The sequence below is a fragment of the Amphibalanus amphitrite genome, unplaced genomic scaffold, assembly GCF_019059575.1.
Source record: "Amphibalanus amphitrite isolate SeventyFive unplaced genomic scaffold, NRLGWU_Aamphi_draft 000482F_arrow, whole genome shotgun sequence".
Lineage (NCBI taxonomy): Eukaryota > Metazoa > Arthropoda > Thecostraca > Balanomorpha > Balanidae > Amphibalanus > Amphibalanus amphitrite.
Genome location: NW_024881976.1, coordinates 129,697 through 156,744, shown reverse-complemented (window position 1 = coordinate 156,744; position 27,048 = coordinate 129,697). Strand labels below are relative to the sequence as shown.

At 46.9% G+C, this 27,048-nt stretch overlaps 4 protein-coding genes across 7 annotated transcripts; 2 read left to right on the top strand and 2 right to left on the bottom strand.

Annotated features, from left to right (window-relative positions):
- Positions 1-1,343: 1,343 nt before the first annotated feature.
- LOC122392328 lies at positions 1,344-2,481 on the bottom strand. Its single transcript, XM_043387055.1, has 2 exons — positions 2,307-2,481; positions 1,344-1,899 (listed from the first exon to the last, which is right to left on the bottom strand). The coding sequence occupies exons 1-2, from the start codon at positions 2,473-2,475 to the stop codon at positions 1,550-1,552; spliced, it is 519 nt and encodes a 172-aa protein (XP_043242990.1). The 5' UTR covers positions 2,476-2,481; the 3' UTR covers positions 1,344-1,549.
- Positions 2,482-3,431: 950 nt separating this feature from the next.
- Positions 3,432-3,884, top strand: LOC122392340 (snaclec rhodocetin subunit delta-like). Its single transcript, XM_043387099.1, has one exon. The coding sequence runs from the start codon at positions 3,432-3,434 to the stop codon at positions 3,882-3,884; it is 453 nt and encodes a 150-aa protein (XP_043243034.1).
- Positions 3,885-4,163: 279 nt separating this feature from the next.
- On the bottom strand, positions 4,164-10,586 carry LOC122392339. Its single transcript, XM_043387098.1, has 2 exons — positions 8,999-10,586; positions 4,164-4,304 (listed from the first exon to the last, which is right to left on the bottom strand). Exons 1-2 carry the CDS (start codon positions 10,190-10,192, stop codon positions 4,164-4,166), a joined length of 1,335 nt encoding a protein of 444 aa, XP_043243033.1. The 5' UTR covers positions 10,193-10,586.
- A 3,668-nt stretch (positions 10,587-14,254) lies between these two features.
- On the top strand, positions 14,255-26,947 carry LOC122392327 (PRKCA-binding protein-like). 4 transcript variants are annotated; one of them, XM_043387052.1, is made up of 11 exons: positions 14,255-14,596; positions 15,771-15,880; positions 20,166-20,277; positions 21,118-21,246; positions 21,522-21,795; positions 23,090-23,223; positions 23,555-23,668; positions 24,179-24,294; positions 25,470-25,554; positions 25,902-26,030; positions 26,366-26,947. In XM_043387052.1, exons 2-11 carry the CDS (start codon positions 15,789-15,791, stop codon positions 26,537-26,539), a joined length of 1,359 nt encoding a protein of 452 aa, XP_043242987.1. In that variant the 5' UTR covers positions 14,255-14,596; positions 15,771-15,788; the 3' UTR covers positions 26,540-26,947. The 4 variants fall into 4 exon arrangements, with proteins under 4 accessions (XP_043242987.1, XP_043242986.1, XP_043242989.1 ...); XM_043387051.1 differs by lacking the exon at positions 14,255-14,596 and adding an exon at positions 15,038-15,479; XM_043387054.1 differs by lacking the exons at positions 14,255-14,596; positions 15,771-15,880 and adding an exon at positions 17,559-17,911.
- The last annotated feature ends 101 nt before the right edge of the window (positions 26,948-27,048 follow it).

Here is a 27,048-nt window from a genome sequence, read left to right as displayed (position 1 = left end):
TATTCGCCTATGTCCGGAACATACCTATATCGTGCTGTTTGCCCTAGCGCTCCTCGAGTGGGGTGTTAAGATACTCTAATTTGAATATTCCGTGTTCAGGCAAGTTTCGGCAGCCAAACTAGGCTTTGTCTTGTGCAGAAGAAAGTGGCGAATTCGATAGGATATATTTCGGAGTGGAAAAGTGTGGAGAACATTGTTGATTTCCTACATTTATTTAGAATACCATTCCTTCAATGTGGTGTCTGTAAGGGGTTTTTTGTAAAGGGCATTTTTGTGACCTTAGTAAGGTTGTGGCATACTTTCTGTTTGCCATTCCATTCCTAATAAAGGTGCCTTTCAGACGATATGCAACTTTAAGACCTCGCAAGATTAAAACCAATAGGACAGGACAATGAAATTGAGCTATACTTTCGGGCCTTGCTGAGCCCATTGAGTAATCACGCATGAGTGTGAACTTTGGGCGCATTTTTCCTAGTTTTGCTGTGGACATACAGATAAAACAATGCCATATATGAAAAATTCAGACATTTCTTAGCCCCACTGACACAAAAAATAAACCAAAATCCAAAAAATATTTTTTTGAATTAATAGGCGCTAGATCGGAAAAATCCCCACTGTGCGGCGGGGCGACTTGCCCCGGTCTACCCTACGGCTGGAACAAGAGGTCCCAAAACAGACTATCACAGAAGAAGACATTGTTTATTTACTTATTACATTTGTTACAGTTATGAATATCTATCATTTTACAGGCAAAAAAAAAAAGAAGTAAAATTCACAGCCCACTGAACGGGTGATGTTATTTTACCTCATATGCCTTCAGTGCATTGCCTTCAATCAGTCTAAATACACCAATGACCGAACGGGCGTTACCCGATACTAGGTATGTAAACACTTGCTTTTTGATCAACGTACAATAATCTGTCCAATATTAAATTATGTAATTATCGTTATCAGCTCCTCCGCTGACCCAGTTGTGTCAAATGTCACGCCCCTCATGTCACCGCGCTACCCGGCCCGACGGCCCTAAAGTGACGGTCGTGTATGTGCGCCACACGGTCGTTCGCCGAATCGATCGCGTTTCTGGCCAGTGATGAACGGAGCGCTCTTAGTGCTAACGTAATACATTGTCGCATGCACACAGCACATGCACGGTGCTCTCTCCCTTGGAGCTTTGTATGATGCATGGAATACAATGAGTTATGCACATCAGATAGATATATGTAATGTGTTTAATGTCCATTGATTCAGGTGATTCCAGATCAGGTGGTTCAAAAAGAAGGCGCAGTGTGCACGTATGGGTGAAGTAGAGAGGTGCTAGATAGGAGTGTAGTGTACTTCGGAGCTATCGATGCGCAGATTCCTTCTCATTCTCATCGCACAGTCTCAGACGGTCAATGAATGGATATGCACAGATGCAACCCGGAACAATTAACACGTGTCTTTACGACGCTAATGGAGATCGTTTCAATTCGTTCTATTCAAGTGCTTCATTCACTCCGCATGAACCCTTCCCAAGTCGCCATAGCAATCAGCAGTCACGTAACCTGCTCTACTCTTGCAACTGGTCAAAGTATGGGTGGTGGTACCGAAAATAACGCGTCACGTGATTTTCAATCCATCGGTAGAAGGGCTGGAGGCGTATGAACTCCGTGGGATGACCCTTACCACCACGCTTACCACTCCACGCTACGATCCCTACCAGCCTGTGTCTACCAGAGCGAGGGTCTGGGCAGGACACGGGCGCTCCGGACACCTGTCTGGTTTTACCGTGTCCGCTAGGACTCAGTTCCGGACACACGGCACACGGAGTGTCCGCGGACACATGCGGGTCACCGGGGAAGGCAGAGAGCATCCGTCGGCAGCCGGGGGATGGTCGCCAGCCGCGCGTCACTGCAGGACCTGTCGGGGAGAGAGAGGTCAGTCATACAAAGGTCGAACAGAGGTCTCTAAAGGATTTACCAAGGGAGGGAAAACATGTCTGACCTGAGAGACAGGAGTGGTCAATGTGTAGCTGCTAAAATTGCTGTTGCATTTCTTATGTGATCGAATGAAACTGCGCGATTTTACCGATGCTTGGAATGTCGATGAAAGTCAGAAGGCAGCACTCAAACGCATAGAAATGGTTAGAAAACGTACCGTCAACAGCATCAACTTAGAAAGGAATTGATTACACTGCTTCAAAAAATTCGAAATCTTCAAACAAAATCTGTCTTAATAAAGTTTACGAGTAAAAACTCAACGAACGTCGAACATCAACTCTGCCTTCTCCTCTTTGCCCCCACCATTAGATGTCAGACGTCACTGACCTGTGATAAATGTTTTATATGTAGCCACATGACAGGCGGTTGCCGGCGGAGGCACCGACCGCACACAGACTGCACCGAGACCGGGCCGCAGCCTCGCCAGCCTCCTCAGGATCAGCAGGGCCACCTCCTGTCTCCGCCGGGGGACGTTCGGCTCATCCAGGCGCGACATCTTCTTCAGCACCTGATGTAGAGCGTCGAGACACAGCAAGAGGATGGGTGATTGAACCGTTAAAAAAACGTTTGGAACATCTATATCGCTTCTTAGAAAATAGATGCAGTCGATTGACATGTTTGAACACCAGGTGTGAAGCCATTGTCCCCATCCCTAACTTTAAAAACGTTCTGGCGTCCCTCCTCATTGGCAGCCATTGAGCCCGTCCGTTCAGCTTACTTACTGCTATTTCCTGGTAAGTACCGGGCCGTTCTGATCCAGGTTCCAGACCCTCCCCCAAACGCACGACCAGCGCATCTTCATCCACGCTGTGGGCAAAGTGAGCATAACTTTGTTTGGAAAGGTCAACTCGTAGCTATCTAAAGAAAGACACAAAAATGAAGCATCTCGTATACCGTAATACAAGCATCCCAAACTTAATCACAACCACTTGCACTTGGTTCTTACTCAACAGTTCGTGAGTCGTGACAATGGACAATTTATTCAGGACATTCCACTGGAATATGTGGCTATGTGAACTTCGTGACCTACTTAACGGCGACCTAATCGTCTGTTAGTGATAAAATAATAAATTGATCGAACTCTTGTTTCCTTCCCTGCAAGGATAGGTGACCTAATGTTGCACAGCAACACTCGTCCCTCAAGTATCGCCGGATAGCAGTCAAAGTGTCGGCACCTGTCACGGACCCACAGAACCTCGCCAGCTGCCCTCTGCAGGTCACCTGGGGCAGCCCATTGCACCTGAGATACGGACACATTTGAACCGGGAAGTGCAGTTCGCTTGAAGACTTCGCGGCGGCTCCTCACACCAGTTGCTTGGCGGTGCTTGCATTATAAGGTTCGCGACACTCTCGCTGGCGAAACGCAGACGGACCTTTTACCAGAGCTCCAAAAGAGGCAAACCAAGATCCCCGAGATTTTCGCGGACAAGACACCTGTTCTAGTGCGAAATCATGTGGCGTTGGTTGTATCTGACGCTGCTCTCTTTCGCCGCTCTTCCCCGGCCCTCATCCGCCGGCGCCTGTCCCTCGGACGACTGGCGTCCGTTCCGCGACTTCTGCTACCGGAGCTCCAACTTCTCTGCCACCTGGAGCGAAGCGGCCCAGTTCTGCGCAGAGCAAGCCTCTGGTGCCGACCTTGTGTCAATCCACGACCTGGACATGGACGCTTTCATTGGCGAGCAGCTGCTGAATGAGACGGAGGCCTGGCTGGGACTACATCGTGCCGGCGAAGGTGAACAGTGGCAGTGGAGCGATGGGTCCAACTACGACTTCACCATGTGGTACGAGAACGACCCCGACTGGATGGGTAGCTGTGTGGCCATCAACTTCGCGCTCATGGGACGGTGGATCGGCCTCGGCTGTGAGGAAGCGTTTCCGTTTATGTGTCAAATCACCGCCAGTTAGACCAACTGAAAGATAAACTTTCTGTCCAAATAATCGCAACTTGCAGTGACCTCTATGAAATGATGATGGCCTCTGAAACCGTGCCGCAATTTATGAGAGTACAATATTTTGTATGTTGATGTGAAATTCAACTCGCGTATGCCTAGTGATGTTCTAGTGCACGAGTTTGTCTTCGCATTCAAACCGCTTCCATGCATCCTTTTACCGAAATAATAAGTACCAATCTCTCGTCTCATCTTACGAAAATTTACATGATCAGTCGCCATCCCTCAGCTCCCCTCACCTTCGGACACAGCGAGCGTCTGTAATGACAGCCCGAGGGTGAATCAGCGCCCCGCCGCAGACGAATGCGTACCCCGAGGGCGTCTTCAGTAGAATGGTGGCCGCCCACGGCGCCGACAGTGGGCCGACGCCTGGGCTCTGGGGGCAGAAAGACAGAAACATGCATACAGGCCTACGGACATATAGCCTATAGGTAGATACAAACACTAATAGACAGTCATGCATAGACTGGGAGACAAACCGGAAGACAGACAGATTGATAGTCAGACGGACAGACGGACAGAATGACAAGCGGACATACTGGTAGACCGACAGAGGGACGGATGGGCGGACAGGCGGGCAGACGGACTTCAATAAAATTCATTCGACTATATAATGAGTTATCTCGCTGCTAGCATGATGATGACAGCCTTGCAGTCAGATAGATCCGTAGGCTCTACGGCCGTGTTTCAGCTGAGGCTGGATAGGGCCGAGCTGAGCTGAGTTGGTCGATTTCAAAGCCAAACATACGGCTAGTCGGGAGTTGGTTTATACTTCACCGTTCAACGCTGCATAAACACTGCATATTGCCAGATGCTGCGATCGTGATACGCACCGACACGGGCGCTCTCAGAAATGGCTGAGTTTGTTGAATTCGGGGCATTCCATGTCAACCGGGACAGCCAAAATCGGCCACCTCTGCAATTTTGTTCAAACTTGGTATACTTGTTGGTTATTGGGTGAAACCTCTGAGGGTCAAAGGATTTTGTCACATGCCCTCGGGCTACAGAGACACAAGCCGCTAAACTTCTGCTTTTTTAGCAGAATTGGACGGTTATTGCAATCTTGAAAGATCTATAGCTACAACATTTTTGAAGCTATTAATTTCAAACAAACTGAGACGTGTACATAAGGAGTTTTGCTAGTTAAATTTGGCATTTTTAACATTTTTGGTGATTTTGAATTTATTTTATTTTGAATTAATTTCTTAAAATCTAATTTCTTAAAAATGGGTACCCTTCGATTTTGCTCAAATTTAGATACGAGTATTGTCTTCCACTACACGTAAGGCATACGTGCTGAGAAAATTAGAGTGGGCCAACGATAACTTTGGATGATATAGCAACACGTATAGTGCAACGTAGCACGGGCGATGGAAGGGACGGATTTCGCCAACCCCACCTGTTTTTCGCCAATAACTCACGCCATAATTATTATATTAACGTCAAACTTTCAGCATCTGTCCAGCATTGAATTGAAAATCCTCCCGTGCAAGCAATAGGTAAATCGGTCCACAACTTTTCTAGCAATAGCGGTGTAAAGTCAAACATCTTGCCGGAGCGGCTCGGCGGCCGGCGCCGGCCGTTGCCGCCTGAATGGTAGACTGTGCCGGCGCGGGACGGTTCCGTTCCATCTTTGCACTGCGCTTCTTACCGCTGATTATGATCGATTCGTGTCAAATTGTGTGTGAAGGCTTAAAAATGTACAGGCAATCTAATGGTCAAATAAATACGAAAATCAACTGGTAAAAATTGAATTATTAGGGTGCAAACACAATCTGTGACTGAAACGTTTCCCGCGTCGGCCGATCCCCGCCTTTGCCGGCGACGTCTTACTCTTAGCAGGCCACTAACTGCCAAATTTATGATTACATTAACAAGAGATTCTCATAACACTACAAATGTCGTATAAAGGAAGAAATAGGAAAATCGGCCAGTACCTCTTAGAGCTATGGGCGTATAAACGCAAAATAGTCACTATAGCAAATTTCATCACGATTAACCTCATTTGATCTTGAAGATATTGATCTAGGGTCATGAAATTGGCACACGAATAAAGTTCCCCACCGCCCCACCTACCATTCAAATTCCGTTTTTTATACCTTTTTTGGCTAAACCGGGCCTTTCTCCCCTAGCGCTGGGAGAGTCAGGCGTATTTCCTTTTTGCAACCAAAGAGAGGCGCTGCCCGGAGAATGCCTAATTGCATCATTAAAAAAAAACTGGCTTACATCTCCACGATGACCAGCTATCTTCGTAGCTTAGTAGTTAGTGTGCCGAGTGTACCCACCTCATAATCTAAAGGTGGCTGGCTCGTGACCGGTCAGCCCCAAGTGTTTTAACACGCATTTGTTTTTTAAGTAGCATCTAGCCAGCCGGCAAATGTCGTGAGGGCTAATGTTCAATCGTATCTAAGTAGCATTTGGCCAGTCGGCAACTGCCGTGAGGGCTGTACATATTTACGCGTGTTAGATTAGGTCAGGTCACGTCAGGTCAGGCTAGGTTTGCTTTGGTTTTGGGTAGAAAGAAGCATCTCCGGGTAGCGCCTCTCCTTGGTTGCTAAAACGAAACACGCGAGTGCCGGACATTACGAAATCCAAAAGACAGTTACGTAGACGTCGGCCCATTGTGGATTTTTATATGATGTAGCTAGTGTATGGGAGAATAAAATATGTAAAAAAAAACAGCAACATCGAAGGGTACCCATTTTTCAGAAAATCAAAATTTATTTTTTGAATTTTAAGTTAGTTTATTAATTAGCTAATTACGTCAATATTGTTATCCTCAAATTAATGCCTGATCTATTCCCTCCATTTCACACTTTGTCTCATGGTGATAGGTAGGCCTAAAACTTCAATGCCTAAAACTTCAATGGTTATGACGCTTTAAAGATGATAATGTGCCTTGACTAAGTCAATGTTTGATGACGTCTCACCTCATGTTTTGATCCTCCTTTACTTCGTCAACACCTGTCTCACAACTTGTGAATTTCCCGCATCCTGGAAGCACTCCATCGTCTACCCCATCCACAAAGCCGGTAATCCTACTGATCCATCCAACTATCGACCTATCTCCATTGTTCCTGCCTTTGCCAAACTTGTAGAAAAAGTTGCTCAGCAGCAGCTGTACACCTACATGTCTGGCAACCATCTGTTTTCCTCATCCCAGCACGGTTTCCGCTCTTGTCTCTCCACAGAAACCGCGCTCGCCACCGTATCCGATCACATCCTCTCTGCCACCGACCGACAGGAACTCACTCTCCTCTGTCTCCTCGATCTCTCCAAATGCTTTGACGTGATCGACCACGCAAAGCTTCTGTCCAAACTTCAAACCTATTCTATCGATCCGACCTGGTTTTCTTCTTACCTCCGTGGCCATACCCAATCTGTTTGCACAGCTGACGGGCGAGGAAATCGAGTCCTCTCCGATCCTCTACCCAATCCTATCGGCGTGTTCCAAGGATCCTCGCTCGGTCCGCTCCTGTTCCAAATATTTGCCAATGACCTCCCCCTCTACGCCCCTGGGGCGCACGTGGTGCAGTACGCTGACGATACTCAAATCTTACTATCTGGCAAAAAAGACTCCCTCCCTCATCTCATTGCAACTTTGGAACAAATTTTGGACTCATTTGACGCCTGGTTTCATACCAACGGTTTGAAAGTTAACACTAACAAAACTGAACTCATCATGTTTGGCTCTCGTCAAAATTGCCGTGGCTTGGATCCCATCTTGATTCGGTTCCGTGAGGACACGATCCGTGAGGGCCCTACGGTGAGGAACCTTGGCGTGATTTTTGACAAGCACCTCACCTGGGACTCTCACGTATCGGCCCTCGTCCAAAAATGCAACGGTATTCTCATCGGGCTGTCCCACGTGCGTCACCACATCCCTAGTGAACTCCTGCCTACTGTGGTCAGCGCCTTGGTCCTCTCGCACGTCCGTTATTGTCTCTCGGTCTACGGAAACGGCTCGGACAAAAACATACAACGTCTCCAAAAAGTCATCAATTTTGCGCTGCGCGTTGTGTCTGGCCGAAGAAAATTTGACCACATATCGGACGTGCGAGAGGAACTGGGTTGGCCCACCGCCCGTCAGCTGTTCGAAATCCACTCACTCAATTTCCTTCACAAAATACGCTGCACTGGGGAGCCGGAGACTTTATCCTCTGAAATCCTGACCAACTCTTCCCTGCGCTCACGCTCGACAAGACGGGACACTGATCTGGCTCTCCCACGCGTGAGGACCGAAGCAGGGAGGCGCCGTCTGCTCTACAGCATCGCCCAGTTATACAATCGCCTGCCCCATGATTTTAGGAGCCTCTCTATGGGAAGTTTTAAACGCTCTGTTTCCGAGTGGTTTTTACGTATTTAGGGATGAGTGAATGGTTCGATATGTTTGCTGAGTGCTGTGATTTGGGTGCATTTTAACTCGTTTTCCCCTTTTAACTCAGACGCGACACTCAGAATAGCCATTTTAATATGGAGAGTGTTTTAATTGTCAATACAATACAATACAATACGTGTATCTCGGAAACGTGACGTCATATCTTGACAAAAACATGCCTCCTTTCTTTTCACATATGATGTGTAGTTTCACAAAGTTTCGCAAAAATCGGAGGAGGTGAGGCTCAAAATGGTCATTTTTTGTCTCACTTGACGTGGAATGTCCCATTCCCGTGCATTGAAGGGGCACAAACACTAAACGTTTTCATTCTTTGGGATTTTATCGCAAAGTTCATTATTTACAGGCTGCATTACCGTATAATTCATTTAAATCAGACAATGCACAATGTTCCCTGAATGTCAAAGAACGGGACCCTGCGTGGTGGGATAATGGCAAACCCAATTTAACGTTTAGCTCAATAATCATGAGCTAAAATAATTTGATCTTCAATCTCGTTACATCATTTCATCAGAAAAAGCGTCACCGGTCGCACAGCGCTCGTCTCTTATGTAAATAATCAGACATGACTGAGTTTTATTCACGATCGATGGCAACACAAGTCAATTTGACTTGGCTGGTTTTAGGAATTTGACTTGTGTTGCCATCGATCGCGAATAAAGCTCGTCTCTTACCTTGTCTCTCCTCGCCTCATGCTCCAGCACGCCGCATTTAGTGTGCAACAGCAGCTCATCGGGACAGCAGACATGAATCCGACCACATCTCGCTGCCTTCCTTCCCCGTCCTTCAGGACACCGGTTGACCGGCAGGCACGTGCAGTTGCTGCCGCTACTGCCGTAGATGGCCGTCAGGTTCACCAGCTCTACTCCCGAAGGAAGTGATGAAGACGCCTGAGGCGTGGAGGATCTGGCGGCAGTTGGTGGAGACTTCAGGAGGTGTCCGTGGTTTGGATGTGATTTAGACGCCGAGTGGTGATGGAGAGTAGGTGGGGGCTTCAGCATAGCTTTGCCCATCGGAGGCGTTGGTGGAGGTTTCAGCATGGTGATGTTCTTTCGACGAGGGAGTGGCTGTCTCAAATGAGATGTTTGATCCTTGGAGTTTTGTATCAAAGACGACGAATTAATCTTGTTGTTCTTGTTTGGCCTGTGTTCGGATCCCCTCGCTAGCGTCTCTGGACACCGCTTCCGCTTGCCTTTACCGTACCAGTAATAACTGGTAACTGCTTGGATTACTGGAGCTGTGCTACTTCTCTGGCGAGTGTTGGAGCTTCTTGGATCTGGTTGCTGGAGCCTAACTGGTCGTAGCAAGGTAATGCACATCAGTCTTTTCAAAGGTGTGGCGTCGCTGGTTGCGGCACCAAATGCCTGTAGGGCAGTGGAAGATTGCTTGGAACCTCGCGGGATAAGCTCCTTTGCAGCCGTCTCAAGCTTTCTAGAAGGACCACGTAAATCTCTATCGTGATTCACAGGAGACGTTCGCGGATATGGGAGAACCGATGGGGAACGATTCACAGGGACGATCGAACCGGTGCGAATAGGATGACCGGTCTCTTGATGGTCTGAAGGAAAGAAGACAAGGTCTGGGTCTCCAGGATCCACCATGACTGTGCTGAAGAACTCCAAAAGGTCCTCTAAGAACTCATCCGACGGTGTGGGCTTCACCGTACCGCGAAAAGGCAGGAACGCGGGTATGAACTCGACGACCTCTTCGTTTGGATAGGAGCCGTCGATGGTGGAGACGAAGGGAGAGGGCACGTCGGACAGCTCTGTCAGGATGTCGTCGGAGGGGTACGGAGGGCCTGACAGTGACGACACCTCCCCTAGTACTCCACAGCATGTGAGCAGCAGATTCAGCAGAAATAAAGACATCGTGGATCACAAAGTGGCGTGCTGAGGAGCCTCTATGTGGATGGATAGGCTGAAGGAAAGTCTTAAAGAGTTGGCTTGATTTGAAGTGAAGACGACGAAAGCGAGCCGTCTTGATGCGAGGTACTTGCCTCAACTCCAGTGCCTAATTCTTGAACAAGTTTCTGGCTCGCTTCACTTAGCTTTCCAGATCTCTACTGTCCGAAAAGCACGTCGATGCGACATTCGCCTAACTTTCATTTCTTGTTGGTGCGTAGGCAACTGAAATCCACAAATGCACTCCAGTAAGTCTGGTGACATGCACTGCGTATCCGCCCAGCCTAGTGGTGACTTATCGAGCTTCGTTGCCACTCCTCAACCACCACTTAACGGCTCCCCGGTCACTGGTACTGTGAATGAAGAGCTCAGCTGCAGTGGAGCCCTGGCAGAGCTGCTGACAGCGACTGACGGGACGACACGGAGTGTGGCCCCGGTTGCGGGGTGGTACTGCAGGGCAATGACCTTTTGAGACCCCGGTTTCAGGGGAGAAGGTCGTGACCCACATGGGCTGCTGGGGCATTCCACGATAGATCGTACCAGGCCCGTCACCCTCATCTCTCAGATTTTAATGAAAATCGGTCCTAGGGGTAATCATAGGCCCCAAAGACGCCTGGCAAAATATCAGACTTCTCAGATCAAAACTTTTTGAGTTATATTGCATTACATTTTTTTAACTTCGGTTTGTAACGGTGAGTTTGATGGCCTATAACTCAAGAACGGGTTATGCAACCAACAAACGGGAAACAACACTAAGCTTGCGATGAACCAAAAATTGATATTACTTTTTAAAAATTATAAAGAAAAATTTTGATTGTTGAACAAAAACCTTAATCCTTTTTCATTTGCCTCTAATGACTTTTGGGACCAAAATTTTTCACATTTTTATTTTTTCAAAATAAACTTCATGTCATTGCAAATCGACATACAAAAAATTAGAAAGGTGTTCTTTCTATAAGATCCTCATTTTCCCGCAAACAAAATGGGTTTCGGAGGGGTTGATACGACCCCAGCACGCCGTTTTGCTTCTAATAGAGGTAGAGCCTCGCGGAAAAAACGAACGTGTGTGCCGTTACAAGTCGCAGCGATTGGTACCCAATTTTAAGGTCTCAGGTTAACCGGTAGCGTCTGAGGTCAGGTCAAGTGACTGAAGTTACGGGTTCGATTTTTAGTAAATAACTTCGCAAAAAATGGCCGCAGAGCCGCAATTTTGGCATCATTGTGTTCGCCTAGCTCAGGTGCGTCGAATGGTATACTTTTTGTTAGGGTGAGGTCAACTTAAGTAGTTGACCTCGGGTCAAGGTCAGGTCAGAGCCCCTCAGGTCACGAAGCTGGGCAAAGGGTATCATATGGCATATCATTCGATTCGGAAGGTCTTCCCGAGTCCATTGGTGGCTTTCCCGACTCTCTAGCTCAATTTGATCGGGAGTTATTGACGAAAAACTCGTACGACTCTAGTGACGTCATAAATGACGTCACGCAAGGTTAACAATGCAAAAGTGAAGCATTGGACTTTGCAAGGAGTGCAGGAAATCACGATACCATGTACGTGAGATAGTTTTAGATCATTATTGGCGCCAGAATAACAGATTTTATATTTCCCCATTGACTTATAACAGTGATGTCACGTGACTCATGTGACCTTCAAAAATTCCCAGATATATAAGTTGTGAGACCTCTGGAGGACACCATGTATGCGTCCTGTAACTTTTATCACGGACAGCTATGGTCATTGGCGTCCAAAACAATGTCAGAACCAAACAGCCTTTTTCACTCTCGCGCTTATAGGAAAGAGGGTTGGATGAACCCTCTTTTCATTTTTTTCAGATGACTAAGACTTCAATTGAAATTTCAGTAACCCGTGATGTCACTAGGCAGCTTTACCACGCCATTTGTAAGCTCCCCTCCCAAAATCACTATTCGAAACCGGTATCGTGACGTAAAATAAATGCATTTATAGAAAGAACACCTTCCTAATTTTTTGCACACTTCTTAACAATGAGCTAAATATTTTTTTAAAGCAATAAAAATTCAAAAAAATTTGGTCCCAAAGTCCAAAAAATACAAATGAAAGAAAACTCGATATGTCGTATATCAAAAATAGCGTATTTTTCGAAATTTCAAAAATACATATTAATCTCTGTTTCATTGCAAGTTCAATGTTATCTAACATTTGGCATTTGAATAATCCGTCTTAGAGTTACAGCCCGCCAAACTTAGCGCTGCAAAGCAAGATCCAAAAAATGTTATACGCCATAACTCAAAAAATACTTATCTGATAAGTCTGAAATTGTTACAGGTAGATTCAGAGCCCCTGATTACCCCTGAGACCAATTTTCGTCCAATTCCGAGAGATGAGGGTGTCAAATTGGAAAAAAGTGGTACGATCTATCGTGGAATGCCCCTGCTGTCAAAAGTCGTGTCGTAAAGCACATTGGGGATAAGCATTATAGATGACTTCTTTGCTGGGAACTCTCTCTGCCGTGTTTAAATTACGGAGCGAGCGAATCGAGCGGAGTCTTTCCTTAGATTAACGGAAATTTTTGAGTATGAGCGGCCGGCCGTGCGGACGCTTTTGCGAGGCTTATATCTCAGCAACCACTTGACCGATTTACAAGCGGTAGTTTTTGTAGGGTAGCTTCATTCCTTCTACCAAGTATTAGACTATTCCCGATGCATGTGGGTGACCCCTTAAGCACGTGCCACGTGCAAAACGAAGAGGTGTCACTTTTGTAATAGTTGCAATAGCCGTTTTCAAGACGGGCTATCCGGCGAATGCACCTGATTTGACCAACTCTGTACCTAATCTCATTTACAGCAAATGTCTTCATTTTATGACTTTATTTCAGTGTTTTAATCGATGATGCTCTCTGACAATATGACAAAGCAGGCATATAAGCAATTAGTGCAACCCTAGCTGGTAGCTGCTAAGAGACACACTGAACCTGATTTGACCAAATCTGCACCTAATCTGTACCAGATGTGCACCAAATGTGTACCAGATGGCCGTCGTGAAAACGGCTAATATCTCGGTAACTACTGGGCCGATTGCGCTGAAAGTTGGCATGTAGGTAGGCACCCACTAGGCACTGCATATCCATGTACCAGAGTTGGGGTGCTGCTGTACGTGCGCACGTGCAGGGGTCGTTTCCAGATGTCGAGAGCCGCTGGACCGATGGCGCTCAAATTTGGTACACAGTTAGGGACCGGTTAGTAGGGTGCCGTGCAAAAGTCAGTCGGGACCCATTTTGCACGTGCGCACGTGCAGGGTGCCGCTTCCAGATCTCGAGAACGGCTGGGCCGATTGTGCTCAAATTTGGCACATCGCTAGAGACCGGTTAGTGGGGTGCCGTGCACAATTCAGTTGGAGGAACCCCTCGAAATTTCGCACGTGCAAGGCTCACCCTCTCGCTCGCTCCGTTAGTCGCCCCAAAAGGCGTTTTACTGGTTTTATATTTCCCCGGACTTCGACGGTGGTGCACATTCCCATGTTCTTACCACCATAGGCGCGGGAGCCGGGGGGGGGGGGCAGTGGGGGCAGCTTGCCCCCCCAACTCTGGGGCCGTGGGGGCGGTGCCCCCACAGCTTTGAGACGGAATACCACACTTTTTTGCAAATGTTTTCTTTTTTTGTTGAAAAAGCCGAGGGGTGAAAAATAAGTGGCCTAAAACCGGTGAGAAAACTAGATTTGGGGGTACCCTAGGTTAATCTCTATTATGGTGTGCCCCCCCAGTCGGAAAGTAGTTCCCGCGCCCCTGCTTACCACAGTTCGAGCTTGTAATCATCACCTTCTTCACACCCTCTTCTTATCGCACGTGATGCCCCTGACAACCACGCCCTATCATGTCGGCAACACAGGTGTCCCAAGTTACCATCCATCCCGAGGACTGAGTGACACATCGCCACAGATGGGACTGCACCTGGCGCAGTGTCTCCCTCCCTCCCCCAACTGGGGGGACGCGTCGACCGCGACGCGACGGTTCAGTTGTGAGCGTCGCTGCAGTGTCGAGTAGCGAGGTCCGGGTAGGAGGAGGAGAGGAACCTTCACCTTTTGTAGGTGATGACTGTGACCACTGAACGGTGTTGATTGAAGGCCATATAACCTTTCGGTAGCCCCGAGAGGCACCGTGATGGTCCTTTGAGAAGAGACTGTAGAAAACAGGGCACCTAGCATATCTGTGTTTTTGAAGTGAGGCTCAGGCGCCGATCCGTAAATGATAAGTTATAGTTGTTGAGTCACTTGGAAGTGAATATCCGGTGGCAGATAATCGTGTGCTTTGTGTTTGTGTGTAAGGTTTTTGGCTAACTTCACCGGTCAAGGCACCGTTTATCGTCGCTCAGCAGATCGCCAGATGGAGAAAGCCTTAGTTGGTGAGTTTCTTTTGTCAGATTAAAATCGTCAGTGCATCTACGTAGAACCGCTCTTGTCAATGAAGTGCTAACATTTCAATGTCATTCAAAACAAGCTGGAAAGTTAGTGTTTTTAAAATTATTTTTAGCAACGAACATTTATGTTGGCAGTGATGCTGCAACGAGTCTTCCTTATATAAATTTTCCATGCCTTTTAAACGTTTATTTGACTATAATTGATATTTTCCAGGGGCAGCAACGCTAGATATTTTATCATTTGTTCTGGATTACCAACCAGCATTTAAATATGTATTCATTCGTCACAGAACTGTCCCGCACGCTGTGTGGTAGATGAACGCTGCATGAGACGATTGAAATTGTTTTTCATTTGCTGAGCCCAATGGACTGAGACGGTCGGGTGTCTCAACTTGTCTCAGCTCTCTAGTCTCGTTCGTTTGAAATATTCGTAAGTTGTTTGTGCTGTCGTGAACGATGAATGTTGTAAGCCAGCTATAGCGTAGTACTTATGATGAACAGTCACGAGCTTTGGAAACTAGATATTTGTAGACAGTTGTAGCGAAGTTGATCTAAAAACGGCGTACTTTTTAATATTAGGGTAAAGTTGGGCATTTTTGCACCTTTTTATGGTTTCTTGCTTGAATAATTTAAGCGCTTGCCGTGAATGATAAATCTGATAACATTAAAAACGTAGAAAATAAAATGCAATGATATGATGTTATTGCATCCCATAAACTTTAGTAACGGGTTCAGCCACTCTTGCTAATTTCTTACTTTTTCTTAGCTTTGGCACCTATGTGACTTCAAAAGAAAGTTGCAGCCAAGTGTAGAGCAGTAATAGTTTTTAGCATCGTGTGCCAAGAACTATGAGATGTTCATGTGGCCAGTAAGTACTGAATTGTTCACCTTTAGTACCTACTTCCTAAGCGACATAATAGCTTTGTTGCGTGCATCTCAGATGCGTTGCGTTGCGTCTATCATTTTCTGTTTGCAATTGCAAATGCATAAGACCATTAATTCACGAATGAATGTTGTTAGATCCCCCTCCTCCCCCACCCCCGCTGAATGCGATGACATAACCGATGTGTTCTCTCTGCCAGGCTGGTGTTCCCGTATGCATGTCCCACTGGCCACTTCTACCTACTACCTGGTATTATCAGTGTATTTTTACCGCCAGGCTGGTGTTCCCGTATGCATGTCCCACTACTACCACCTTATACCCGGCTCTGACCCAGACGGGGACCTGGACGACCCGTCGCTGACACGAACCGCCATGGAGGACCGCATGTGAGTACTGCAATATGGGGAGAGCCGTGTGGGCGCAACTCCTCTAAGTAGGCGCGCCGTTCTCAATGAACAAACATTGTTTGTTTGTTTGTTTATTTGTTTGTGTTTTCGTTTGAGTTTTTTTCAAACACAAAGAGAGGAGTTTGTGAGGCTCTTCCCACACGGTGGTAACTATGGCATCGCTGTATGCGCCTTGGGGATTGGCTGAGTGCGTGCATCCCGTATAGGAAACGGAAAGCGCATGCACTGTTACAGCTTCGTGACGGTCCCTGCCCACTCGCCGGCCTGCTCTCACAACAGGTGCGTTTACTGCACATATCGACCTTATCAAGTCCCGAGATGTCGGTGACTGGCCGTTAACCCGCGCCCCGTAGGGCTACCGGCGGACCCTACCACCCGTAGGGGGGGGGGGCCGTTTCGGCCCCCCCTAAGATCTCGGAAAGTTACCGGCCGATTTTCAAAATTCAAACGGCGTTCGATAGCCCCACCCGGGAACTACCTTGTGACCAAATTTCATTGACCTAGGTCAAACCGATGACGTCACAGGTCAGGTCAAAGGTCAGATTTTCACCGTTCACAGGCAATTCAAGAAATGTCCTGTGAAAGCGAGTAAATTGGTAATTTATTGAAAACCATCGATGGTACATTGTTCGTCAAACACATACTTTGCTATCTGAGGTTACTGATACCAGGTCAGGTCACAGCGAGGTCAGGTCACCGGGGGTCACAATATGAATGTGTCGTGTGATACATGTTTTATGGTCCATTTTATATGACAAATGCGATTATGTGGGTTAGGCAGCCTTTGGGGCCAGCCTAGGTCACGTTTTGGTGAAGGTCAGGTCAAGGTCAGGTCAAATTAGGTCAAATTTCAAAGTTGATATTTTTGCATAAAATGGGTATCGATTCGATGCAGCTCGTCACGGGGAGTCTAATGGTGGTCTTCGTTTTGCTCTACGATTTCTAGAATTGCCAAAAATTGAGTTTGAAAATTTGACGTCATCATTTTTGAACAGTTTTTTCGCTATAACTTGGCCAAAAAACGAGGTATCGATCTGAAATTTGGTATGTGGATAGAAGACGGTAGGCACTATCATATATATTCCGGTTTTTTCGAAACTCAAAAAACTTTTTGGATTTTTTGGCGAATATATCCAAAAAATGTTTTTTTGATTTTTGGGGGTCAAAACTCAAATATTTTAAAAATTCGAGATGGCAGTTTTGTAGCCCTGTCAATTCTACACCTTTTATGTCTTGATCATTTTTCTGTATCTTCAAAGCTGTAGTCCTGACAGGTCTTCTCGCGAAGGTCTTTTTTCGGTCGAAAATGACAGAACATGACGTCACTCTGACGTCATTTGTGGCCAACCTATCATAGCCTCTGGAAAAAATGTTTGTCACAATGTGTAAAATTGATGCCCGGAGGGGTCCTGAAAGTTTGGTGGCGATATCTCCAGCCGTTTAGGAGATATCGACCGAAAAGGACAGGGGGGGGGCCGTTTCGCCCCCCCCCCCTACGGGGCGCGGGTTAATAGCCAGCACAGGCATATGTGGAATATCGGTCTCACTGAAAAATCATGCTACGTAGAAACATACGAAAACACACCTTCCTGCTGGCTCAAATGTTCGCTACTCATAGACGCGAAAGTTTAGCACGTCCGCGCCCCGTCTCCACGCTATCTTATCAGCCGCTCGGCCGCGCGGCGCAAACTCCCTGGGGCGGCGCTAGGCTCCCTCCCCACCCTCCCGGTGGCAGTGCCTGGCACCGCCTCTGTCACGTCAGACTCCTGTCAGTGTGATCGGGGAGGGCGGACTGCCATGCCGCCCCTCGGTGGCTAAAACCGAGTGAGTGTGGCGATACTCCGACTTTGGTGGTCCTAGCTGGTGAATGTGGTGTGGTGAGGGAACTGCGTCAAACGGGCGTCCAATCGTGAGTCGCAGTGAACTGGTGTGACGTCACCGAGCTGACGTACGTATGACGTCATACCATCGGCTGAGACCGCAGATGCTTCCCATGGATGAGGACCCAAGGTGAGCTAAGTGGGGGGGGGGGGCTCAGAACCCATATAAAGTCGGTACTAACAAGTAAGACGTCTCCGTATGCCATTTAGCAAACATTGTTGTTTGGTAGACAAATCGCTCTAGCATCACAAACCATTCGACCCGGTTCGATCTAGGGTCACTGCATTGCACGTGGCAGAGTCGCCTTCTAGTTGATGTAGCGTGAGAGCTCCGACCGACACGAGATTACAAAATGGGGTACCGGCGTATCCAGAATTTGCCCTATATTTGCCCCAAATGACCCCCTGGATCCACCAATGAAACGGTGGATAGTCGATAACTAAATTAACTAATGTATTCGTTGGTTGCATCATTGTAATGTAAGCATGATGGGTCGCTGGAAGTGCAAAAGGTGAAGCGCCTCGATCGCGCAAAAAAAAAAATATGAACAAAAATGTGTAACCTATACCTACCGTCACGGAAGCAAGGAACATACCTAAAGCCCAGAGTGCTTGCACTGCCATCAGAAATTACTGTTCTTTCCTATTGCCTTCAGTCAGTCAGGCACTGTTATTCTATAAGCCCCTCCGCTAGTCCCACCTCCCTACAATGCTAACAACACACAGACTGGCTAGTGTGTACCCCCACGCTCTCAGTGAACAGCTTAACTTGGATAAATGTAGTTTACGATCTGACCAAGCTGTTGCTAGTGTCGTTCGATAGCGCTGTGTGACGTTTATACAATTTCGCGATGACAGGCTGGGCTTCTCGCGCTAGTTTATGTGGACGGTAGATAGGTAAGGGAAGACGGCTATAGATCACTGATGTAAAGTAATGTAATGTATGCCATTGTCTACCACGTTACGTATTTGCCTTCAGCGAATCTAAAACCACTCATGACAACTCGATAGAATGTGTCATTGTGCACGAGTGATTGTTATATCAGTCCCATGCACACACAACATGCATATTGCATAATGCATATCTATGCATATTTATAGTCACCGTGATGCATATCATCTTCCACCGGAACGTAGTGGCTGACGTGGTCTGGTCGTATATTTACGATCCCTATTACTCCCACAATACGGTAGCTTGGCACAGGTGTTTGTTCCCAGGTCACGTCGGTTCGCGTGGTGAGATGACAAGGCAAATCAAACACCCCCAGCCCCCCCCCCGCAGTGCCCCCACCCGCACGTGTCAGACCCGCCCCCACCACCCGCACCCCTCCCCCTTCCCGTCAGTTTCGCTCCTGTCGTCGGTGCCAGAGGAGTTGTGTGACAGAGCTGTAGGCAGGGCCTGCCCGTATGGTGCAGTGGTGTGGTGCTGGTGGTGTTTACAGTGGTGACAGTGGTGCAGGCAGTCACTAGTGTTCGTTGTGAGTTGTGATAGCACTTAGCAGGCAGTAGTCTCGATGTGGTAGCAGTGCGTTGGAGGCGACTCATGCAGGGCTGGTGACAGCAGGGCCATTTAAAGGTTGACACCAGCCCGTGGTGCCGATGGTGACGGGAGCTGGTGAAGCCGGATGGCGGTATATGTGGTGCAATGGTTACCAGTGGTGCCATTTTGGTGATCGAATAGTGTACCAACATGAAGCGGGACTAAGCCATACTGGTGCAAGTGTTGAAGCGCTTTTAAGGCGAAATAACAGTCAACAGCTACGTCTACGTAAAAAGCCTTGTCGAGAATATTGATTTAGGGAGCCGACGAGTGAAGCATGCTGTGAAGACGAAGTCCTGGATTCAGAACGACACTTCAGTACTTTTCAATCAAAGCAAATGTGTTTTGTTTAGGCCGGGATACGTCCGAACGATCAAAACGTCAACCGAGACTTCGTCTGTCCCCTGTGTGAAACTAGAAAAACACACAGAAGATTCAGCAGCAAGTGACAAACACATTGCGTTGCGTTACAATAGCATCGCTTTACGAAATCCTCTCCTAACCTGTTTCGCTACCTGCAATCTCCATTTCGTCTCGCTTTCACGTCATTAGATCAGACACGGGCGAACGTTCCAACTGCAGGACATCAAAACACCATGGACTTGTTCCGCAATGTTCACGCCAGAACGTAAGAATGCGCCACTTTTATGGGCGATTGATTCATATGTTGGAATGCTAAAATAAAAGTAAATGTTCCGTTACTTTGTTCGGTCACTTCATGTACCCAGGCCGGACCAGTATTTCACTCACCCTTGCATGTTGACGAGTGTGCAGTGTGCGTACTTACTCGATGCGTTTTGTACGCTTTCTGATCGCTCCCTGTTCTTTTCCATTTCTGTTTCAGGGGTATGACGCTGACCACGGGCAGCGTGACACTGAACAAGGACGAGTCGAACCTGATCGGTATCAGCATCGGTGGCGGTGCCCCTCTCTGTCCCTGTCTCTATGTGGTCCAGGTGAGTGAGACAATATAGATAGACCATAGGAGAGACATTAATCTGATTGGTATTAGTATCGGAGGCGGCGCTCCTCTCTGTCCTGTCCCTGTCTCTATGTGGTTCAGGTGAGTGAAATAATATAGATAGACCATAGGAGAGACATTAATCTGATTGGTATTAGTATCGGAGGCGGCGCCCCGCTCTGTCCATGTCTCTATGTGGTTTAGGCAAGCGAAATAATATAGACCATAGGAGAGACACTATACTGATTGGTATCAGCATTGGAGGCGGCTTCCCTCTATCCAGCTGTCTCTAACTATGTGGTTGAAGTGAGCGAGACAACACGTAGACCTCAATGGAAACTCACAAGCCCCACAAGGTCCTGCATTTAGGCACTTGCACCATCAGCTGCTCGGAGAAGAGTGACAGACACCTGGGTGTGCAATGGGCATATGATTAAATGAATAGTTTATTGCCATTTGCTAAGGTGTATGTTTGTCAGCCCGCTGAACGGATCTTTATCTCCACTTCAGCAAGTATCTGACACAAACCCTGACGCGCGAACTGAGCCCAGTCCTAGCTCGCCAACTTCTAATTCCAAGTCATTGACTTCCTTGCACTGGCCCGCTGTCGTTGACCCTGAATTCTGACCCTTTATCGCTAATCCTTCTCGTAAACATTAAGCTCTATCGAGCCCAGGTTCTACCGAATCCCTGAATGTTTCACAGGTGACCACATCTCAAAGCAGTTGCTCCTGTTCCTGAAACGTTATCTATTTCTACCCCCAAAATTGACCTTGGTCTGCTGACCCTGACCTGACCATCTGACCTGCTTACCTTGACCCCTCTAACCCTGCAGGTGTTTGACAACACCCCGGCTGGGAGGGACGGCACCCTCCAGTCGGGAGATGAACTGATCGGCGTCAACGGCACCTCGGTCAAGGGCCGGACCAAAGTCGAGGTGGCCAAAATCATACAGGCCGTCAAGGTATAGGAACATCGCTGGAAAAACGCATCCATTCATTTTCATGTGAATTTTTGCATTTATTTCTCCGTCTTCTAATTAACGCTTTTTTGTGATGATCTTCGCCATGATCTCTAGTAATTTGCCTAGCAAAATTTTCTTTTTAATATTAAAATTTGAAACTATAAATTTAGAAATAACATCATAAGTGAATAAGTTGACGTAGTGATTTACTCGGGATCTTCTGCAGTATCATTTCACATGTTCAGCGACGTGACGTCAGTATACCCTTCTGTCAGGGTGATGTCACGGTTAGCTACAACAAGCTGCACGCAGACCCGAAGCAGGGCAAGTCTTTGGACATCATCCTGAAGAAGGTGAAACACCGCCTAGTGGAGAGGATGTCGGCCAGCACTGCCGACGCCCTCGGACTCTCGCGTGCCATCCTCTGTAACGACTCCTTGGTGAAGCGTCTGGAGGAGCTGGAGCGGACAGAGAACATGTACCGGGGCGTGGTGGAGCACATGAAGAAGGTGCTCCGGGCCTTCTTTGACCTATGCAGGGTGCACAAAGGTCAGTGGCGAGACGTCTTCAGGAGTGTCACACTTCAACCGTTGAGATGTCACATGTGGCATGGATTCATAACTAAAAATCTACATCTTTTGAATTTTTATGGAAGCTATTTAAGCTGAAATGTAACTTCATTTAACCCTCGCCCTGGCAGGACATTTTTCATAACACGGCCTGGCAGGGGGGGGGGGGGGTCGATGCGACCCCCCCCTCGCGATTGGCTCCTATGGCACCTAGAAACACCAAATTTGGTAGGTAGGTGGGCCCCCTAGAGTTCTCGCCCCTGTGCAAATTTGGTTGCTCTAGGTCAATATTTAGGGGGGTTTTGGGGGGTATAAATGTAAAAATTTCGCTAAAAACAGGTCAAAAGTTTTTCGCTTATAACTTTTGATCTAATTAAGATAGAGCAAAAAGAAAAGCACCAGTGAACTCAGCACGTCAAGGCGCGTCGAATGATATACTTTTTTGCTTGCTTAAGTGTGCTTAATGTTTTTCTTAAATTTTAAGTAAACTTAAATTAATAAATTAAGTTTAAGTTAACCAAATTGCATCATATCGCATATCATTCGATTCGGCTGATGGCCAGGAACACAATGATACCATTTTTTAAGCTCTAGCGTCATTATGTGCCAAGTTATTGGCAAAAACGTCATTTGACCTCAGTTGACCTTATTTGACCTGACCCATGGATAAGTACACCAAACAAAGAAGCACCAAGTGACCTGCTGTTAAGTACTGTGGTTTCAAAGCACAAAAGTGATAGAACGAAGCGGATATCTCCAGTATTTTCCGAATTTAGTATTTTCTCATAGGCTTAACATTATGACCTAATGACCTCTAACTGACCTCAGGTCAGTGACCTCAAAAAACCCGAACTATATGTTATACAACTCGGTGACCTTACCACATCCTGAAAGTTTGAAGGAAATAAGTCCAAAACTGTGAGTTGGACAGGTGCAAAAAGAAAATTGAAATTTGACCATGACCTTGTACCGGTTTTTCTGACCTGGTGACCTGACCCAAGGTCACCCGGACCTGAAATTTTCAGGTCATATGTAAAAAGGTTGCCCCATAGGCTGTGCCAAATTTGGCGGCGCTGCGCGCCGCCGTTTTTACGCTATCTTCGAAAAACCTTAGGGGGGGGGTCGCATCGACCCCCCCCCTGCCAGGGCGAGGGTTAAGTCAAATATTTTTGGGATGGGTTCTATGTGGCGTCACGTCCATTCTGATTGGCAGCCTTGGCGATACGTTCGTTGTAATTGGTTATATTGGACGTCTCTTTCATCCTGATTGGCAGCCTTTGGAGACACGTTCGCTGTGATTGGTGCACGGGAGCCGCAGCCGCGGGCCAGCGAGGTGTTCACCAGTTTCGGAGACGCCCACCGAACAATGGAGAAGAACGGCGTCAGACTGCTGAGAACACTCAAACCGGTCAGTGCGAGCCGGCGTTCTCCCTTTGGAATAGACGAGATTGAATGATGGCAGCTGCGAGCAATTATACATAGAACGTGATTGATTCGCTTCAACGGCGCTTTCTTATTCTTGTCCTTTTTAGGATTTATTTTAAGATTTTGAACAGCATGGATGGTCAGATATCTCGAGAGGTTCCGATTTTCTGAATATGTTTATCAGCGATTTATCTTCTTTGCTAGTTAAAATGTTGTTCTTGTCAGTGCCTGAACAATTGAACATCTTGTCGGGAGTCGGGACTTATGGGACTGAAGTTTGTGTCGTAATTATGTCTTATGGATTTACGTTTCAGATTTTGAGCGATCTCGGCACTTATCTGCACAAAGCCATCCCGGATACCCGGCTAACAATTCAGAAGTATCTCGACACAAAGTTCGAATACTTGAGCTTCTGTCTCAAAGTCAAGGTGAGGCCGATGCTGCCATTACTCCTATGCTGCAAAGTAATTGTTCCTGTTCCTTTGTTCCTTTGCTGTCATGGCATTGGCAATGTCTTTACCCGCATACAAGATATAATTTCATGGCTTGCCTAATGCTCATTTTCACTCACATTCTCTCTTTCTTTCTCTCTCTCTCTCTCTCTCTCTCTCTCTCTCTCTCTCTCTCTCTCTCTCTCTCTCTCTCTCTCTCTCTCTCTCTCTCTCTCTCTCTCTCTCTCTCTCTCTCTCTCTCTCTCTCTCTCTCTCTCTCTCTCTCTCTCTCGCTCTTTCTCTCTCTATCTATCTCTATATCTCTCGCTCTTTTTTTTCTCTCTCTCTCTCTCTCTCTCTCTCTCTCTCTCTCTATCTCTATATCTCTCGCTCTTTCTCTCTCTTGCTCTTTCTCTCTCTCTCTCTCTCTCTCTCACTCTCTCTCTCTCTCACTCTCCCCATCTCTCCCTCTCACTCTCTCTCTCCCCTCTTTCTCTCTCTCCCTAGGAAATGGATGACGAGGAGTACAGCTACGCAGCGCTACAGGAGCCCATGTACAGGGTGGAGACGGGGAACTACGAGTACAGGCTGGTACTGCGCTGCCGGCAGGACGCCAGGACCAGGTTTGTTGCATTCATTGAATCAGAGCAAAGTCAGCTTTTACATAGTGGCCTGGATCGCACCTATCAATCCTAATTCCTAAAAATGTATAGGACGGGTCGTAACCGTAAGTTCACTAGTCTGTTGAGTATGAGCTCCTTGTCAAGGAGACGGATAATTTATTAGCTGGTCTTTAGGTGTTCCACAGATACGGTCATAACCCGCGAGTTACTGGGGGAGGGAGGGGCGTTAAACGCCTCTACTTTTTTCGCCGGGCCATAGCATAAAAACGGCGCGCTGCAGGCGCGCCAAATTTTGGGTACCTGTAGGGAATTGGTTGATGTTTATTGTGACAAAGTTTAAAAAAAAAAATCGGTCGGAAATTTTTTCGAGATATCGAGGTTTTAGTGACGTCATGATTTCTGAGTTTTCGACCAAAACCGGCATATATTCAAAAAATCAAATAAAATCACAGAATAGACATACAGACATGCCGTAAATGCCATTAGACTGCCAATACCATGAACAATCAAATGGCTATCTTCGATTATTGATTATCGTTCCGCATTTTCCAACATCTTGAACTGAATCTTGGCAATTTCTCGTGACTACTTCACGACCATGATACACGCATTTCTTAAAATCTTAAATTGAACTTTTTGAGCCAAACACGTACACATATGATAAAATGAATGTCACCATTGTGTTCTACGCCCCAAATTACCCATAATTCATGTGTCACAGGCTGCGAATTTAGTTTTGATTTTCGGGGATATGTGCCTACCCGGTTGACCTGACCTTGACCCTGACCTATGCTTGACTGACCCCTACATGGAGCTGACACTCTTGTAGGCCTTATATGATGGATTGTGCATCGTTTTGACAGTTTATGACGAGAGGCACCCATTGCGAAGTCCTGAAGTCCATGCTACTGAAAGCCCGATTTCAGGTGTTTGACCTGACCTTGACCCGACCTGTGACCTCAAAATTCAACTTTAAAGTACTCATCTGAAGCGTCTCGTCGCGTTCTTTCGTTTGCCGCGTTTCGCTGCGCCTATTGGTTCTCGAGTTATCGGCTGGGGGCGTTTAACGCCCCCCCCCCCAGCAAACGGTGTGTGGCGAAATACCCCAGCAACTGCCGGGATAATAAATTAATAATGCATGAACATTGACCTGTGGACGTTCTGTCACTCACCAGGTTCGCTAGCCTTCGTTCTGACGTGCTGGTAAAGCTGGAGCTGCTGGATCAGAAACATGTACAGGATATCGTCCACCAGCTGCAGGTTTGTTGGCCGGATCCTGGTTGAAGTTCGGCCGGATTGATTGACTGACGTTCTAATTTTGGACGGTTTTAATGAGTTATATTCTGTTCAACAGATATTGTTCTTCTCTAAGCGAAGAACTCTCTAAACGTCACAAAAACTATATACCATAAATGTTTCAAGCTGTTTATCTGTGCTACCAATAAAAAAGAGAAATTAAACTGTTTCATCATACAACATTTTGCGGTATGTCTCCCTAAATGTTTCAAACTACGCTAAAATAAAATGTCTAAGCTGACGTAAGATGCCGCCAATCTCGAAACTTTCACAATAAGTTTTTATGACGTGTTCCCTATTCTGTATCGCAGCGTCTGATCAGCGGGTTCGCCGCCTACCACTCAGAGTGTTACAACTTGATGAAGGAGCACCAGTACTTCCCGATAGAGGTGGACCTGGCCCGGTCGGCTTTCCAGTACGGGCTGCCCACCTCTTTCCAGGTGAGTTTTTCCTGAATACATTGTTCACGATGGATAAGTAGGAGAGTGAAGCTCAAATCGAGTAAAACCGTTAGCAACTTTGCTCGTATTTGTATTCAAATGCCGCATTGCATATTTATAGTCGAAAGCATTTCGTTATGTTTTCTCGCATATATTTTTATGTGTATTAGACTATTAAAGGCATTTCTAAGAATGGTTTTATTCTTTCGAACATTTATCCAACTATACTCATTTTAATTACAAAACATTATAACTTTATATAACTTTACTAGCTTCGCTTTCTCAGATACAATAGCTTCGCTGTCTGAATTACCAAGCGTGTACCTCGTTTGCAGCAAGACGGTCTGGATGAGGACGGTCAGGAGGACGAGGACGTCGACGGACTTCTCGAGGTGGCTGAGGAGGTGACCGAGGAGCTAGCCAAGGAGGTAACTGAGGAGCCCAACAGTCAGCAGAAGTCGCCCCGCGCCGATACGACCGAACACGACCTGCTGGGGGGTCTGCAGTAAGGGTGGGACGGCGAGCTGTATGGTGTTGAGAGCGGGCTTATGCTATACATTCCCAGGGTGGGTGGTCACGTGTGTCTGCATCTCTAGATATATGGCTGAGAGCTCTTATCGGAATAAGTGAAGCCGGTTGGCCGAGCTGTTGCCATTACTTCTTATATGACTGAGATGCTGCGATGAGCGGACTGGTAGGATTACTGCATGCTAGTGTCCTGTTGTCGTTGAACAAAGGCTGCACATTTGCAGAGTGACTCTCTAGTCCAGTCGAAGAGCAAGGTTTACGGGACCATACGAGTGGTTATTTATCAGTGCCTATACCAAGGCAAATGTGTGCCCTTTTATGGAGTTTATCAAAAGCAAATGATGTATGTGCTTCCGAAAGCAAATAAATAAGCCAGTTTTTCGTCTCTACTTTCATAATAATCTATTGCTTTTTTTCAGGTAAAAATGACAAAATTAACCCATTTACGCCCTTCGTTGCGTTTTCGCAACGCAAGCAAGCGTCGACGTGA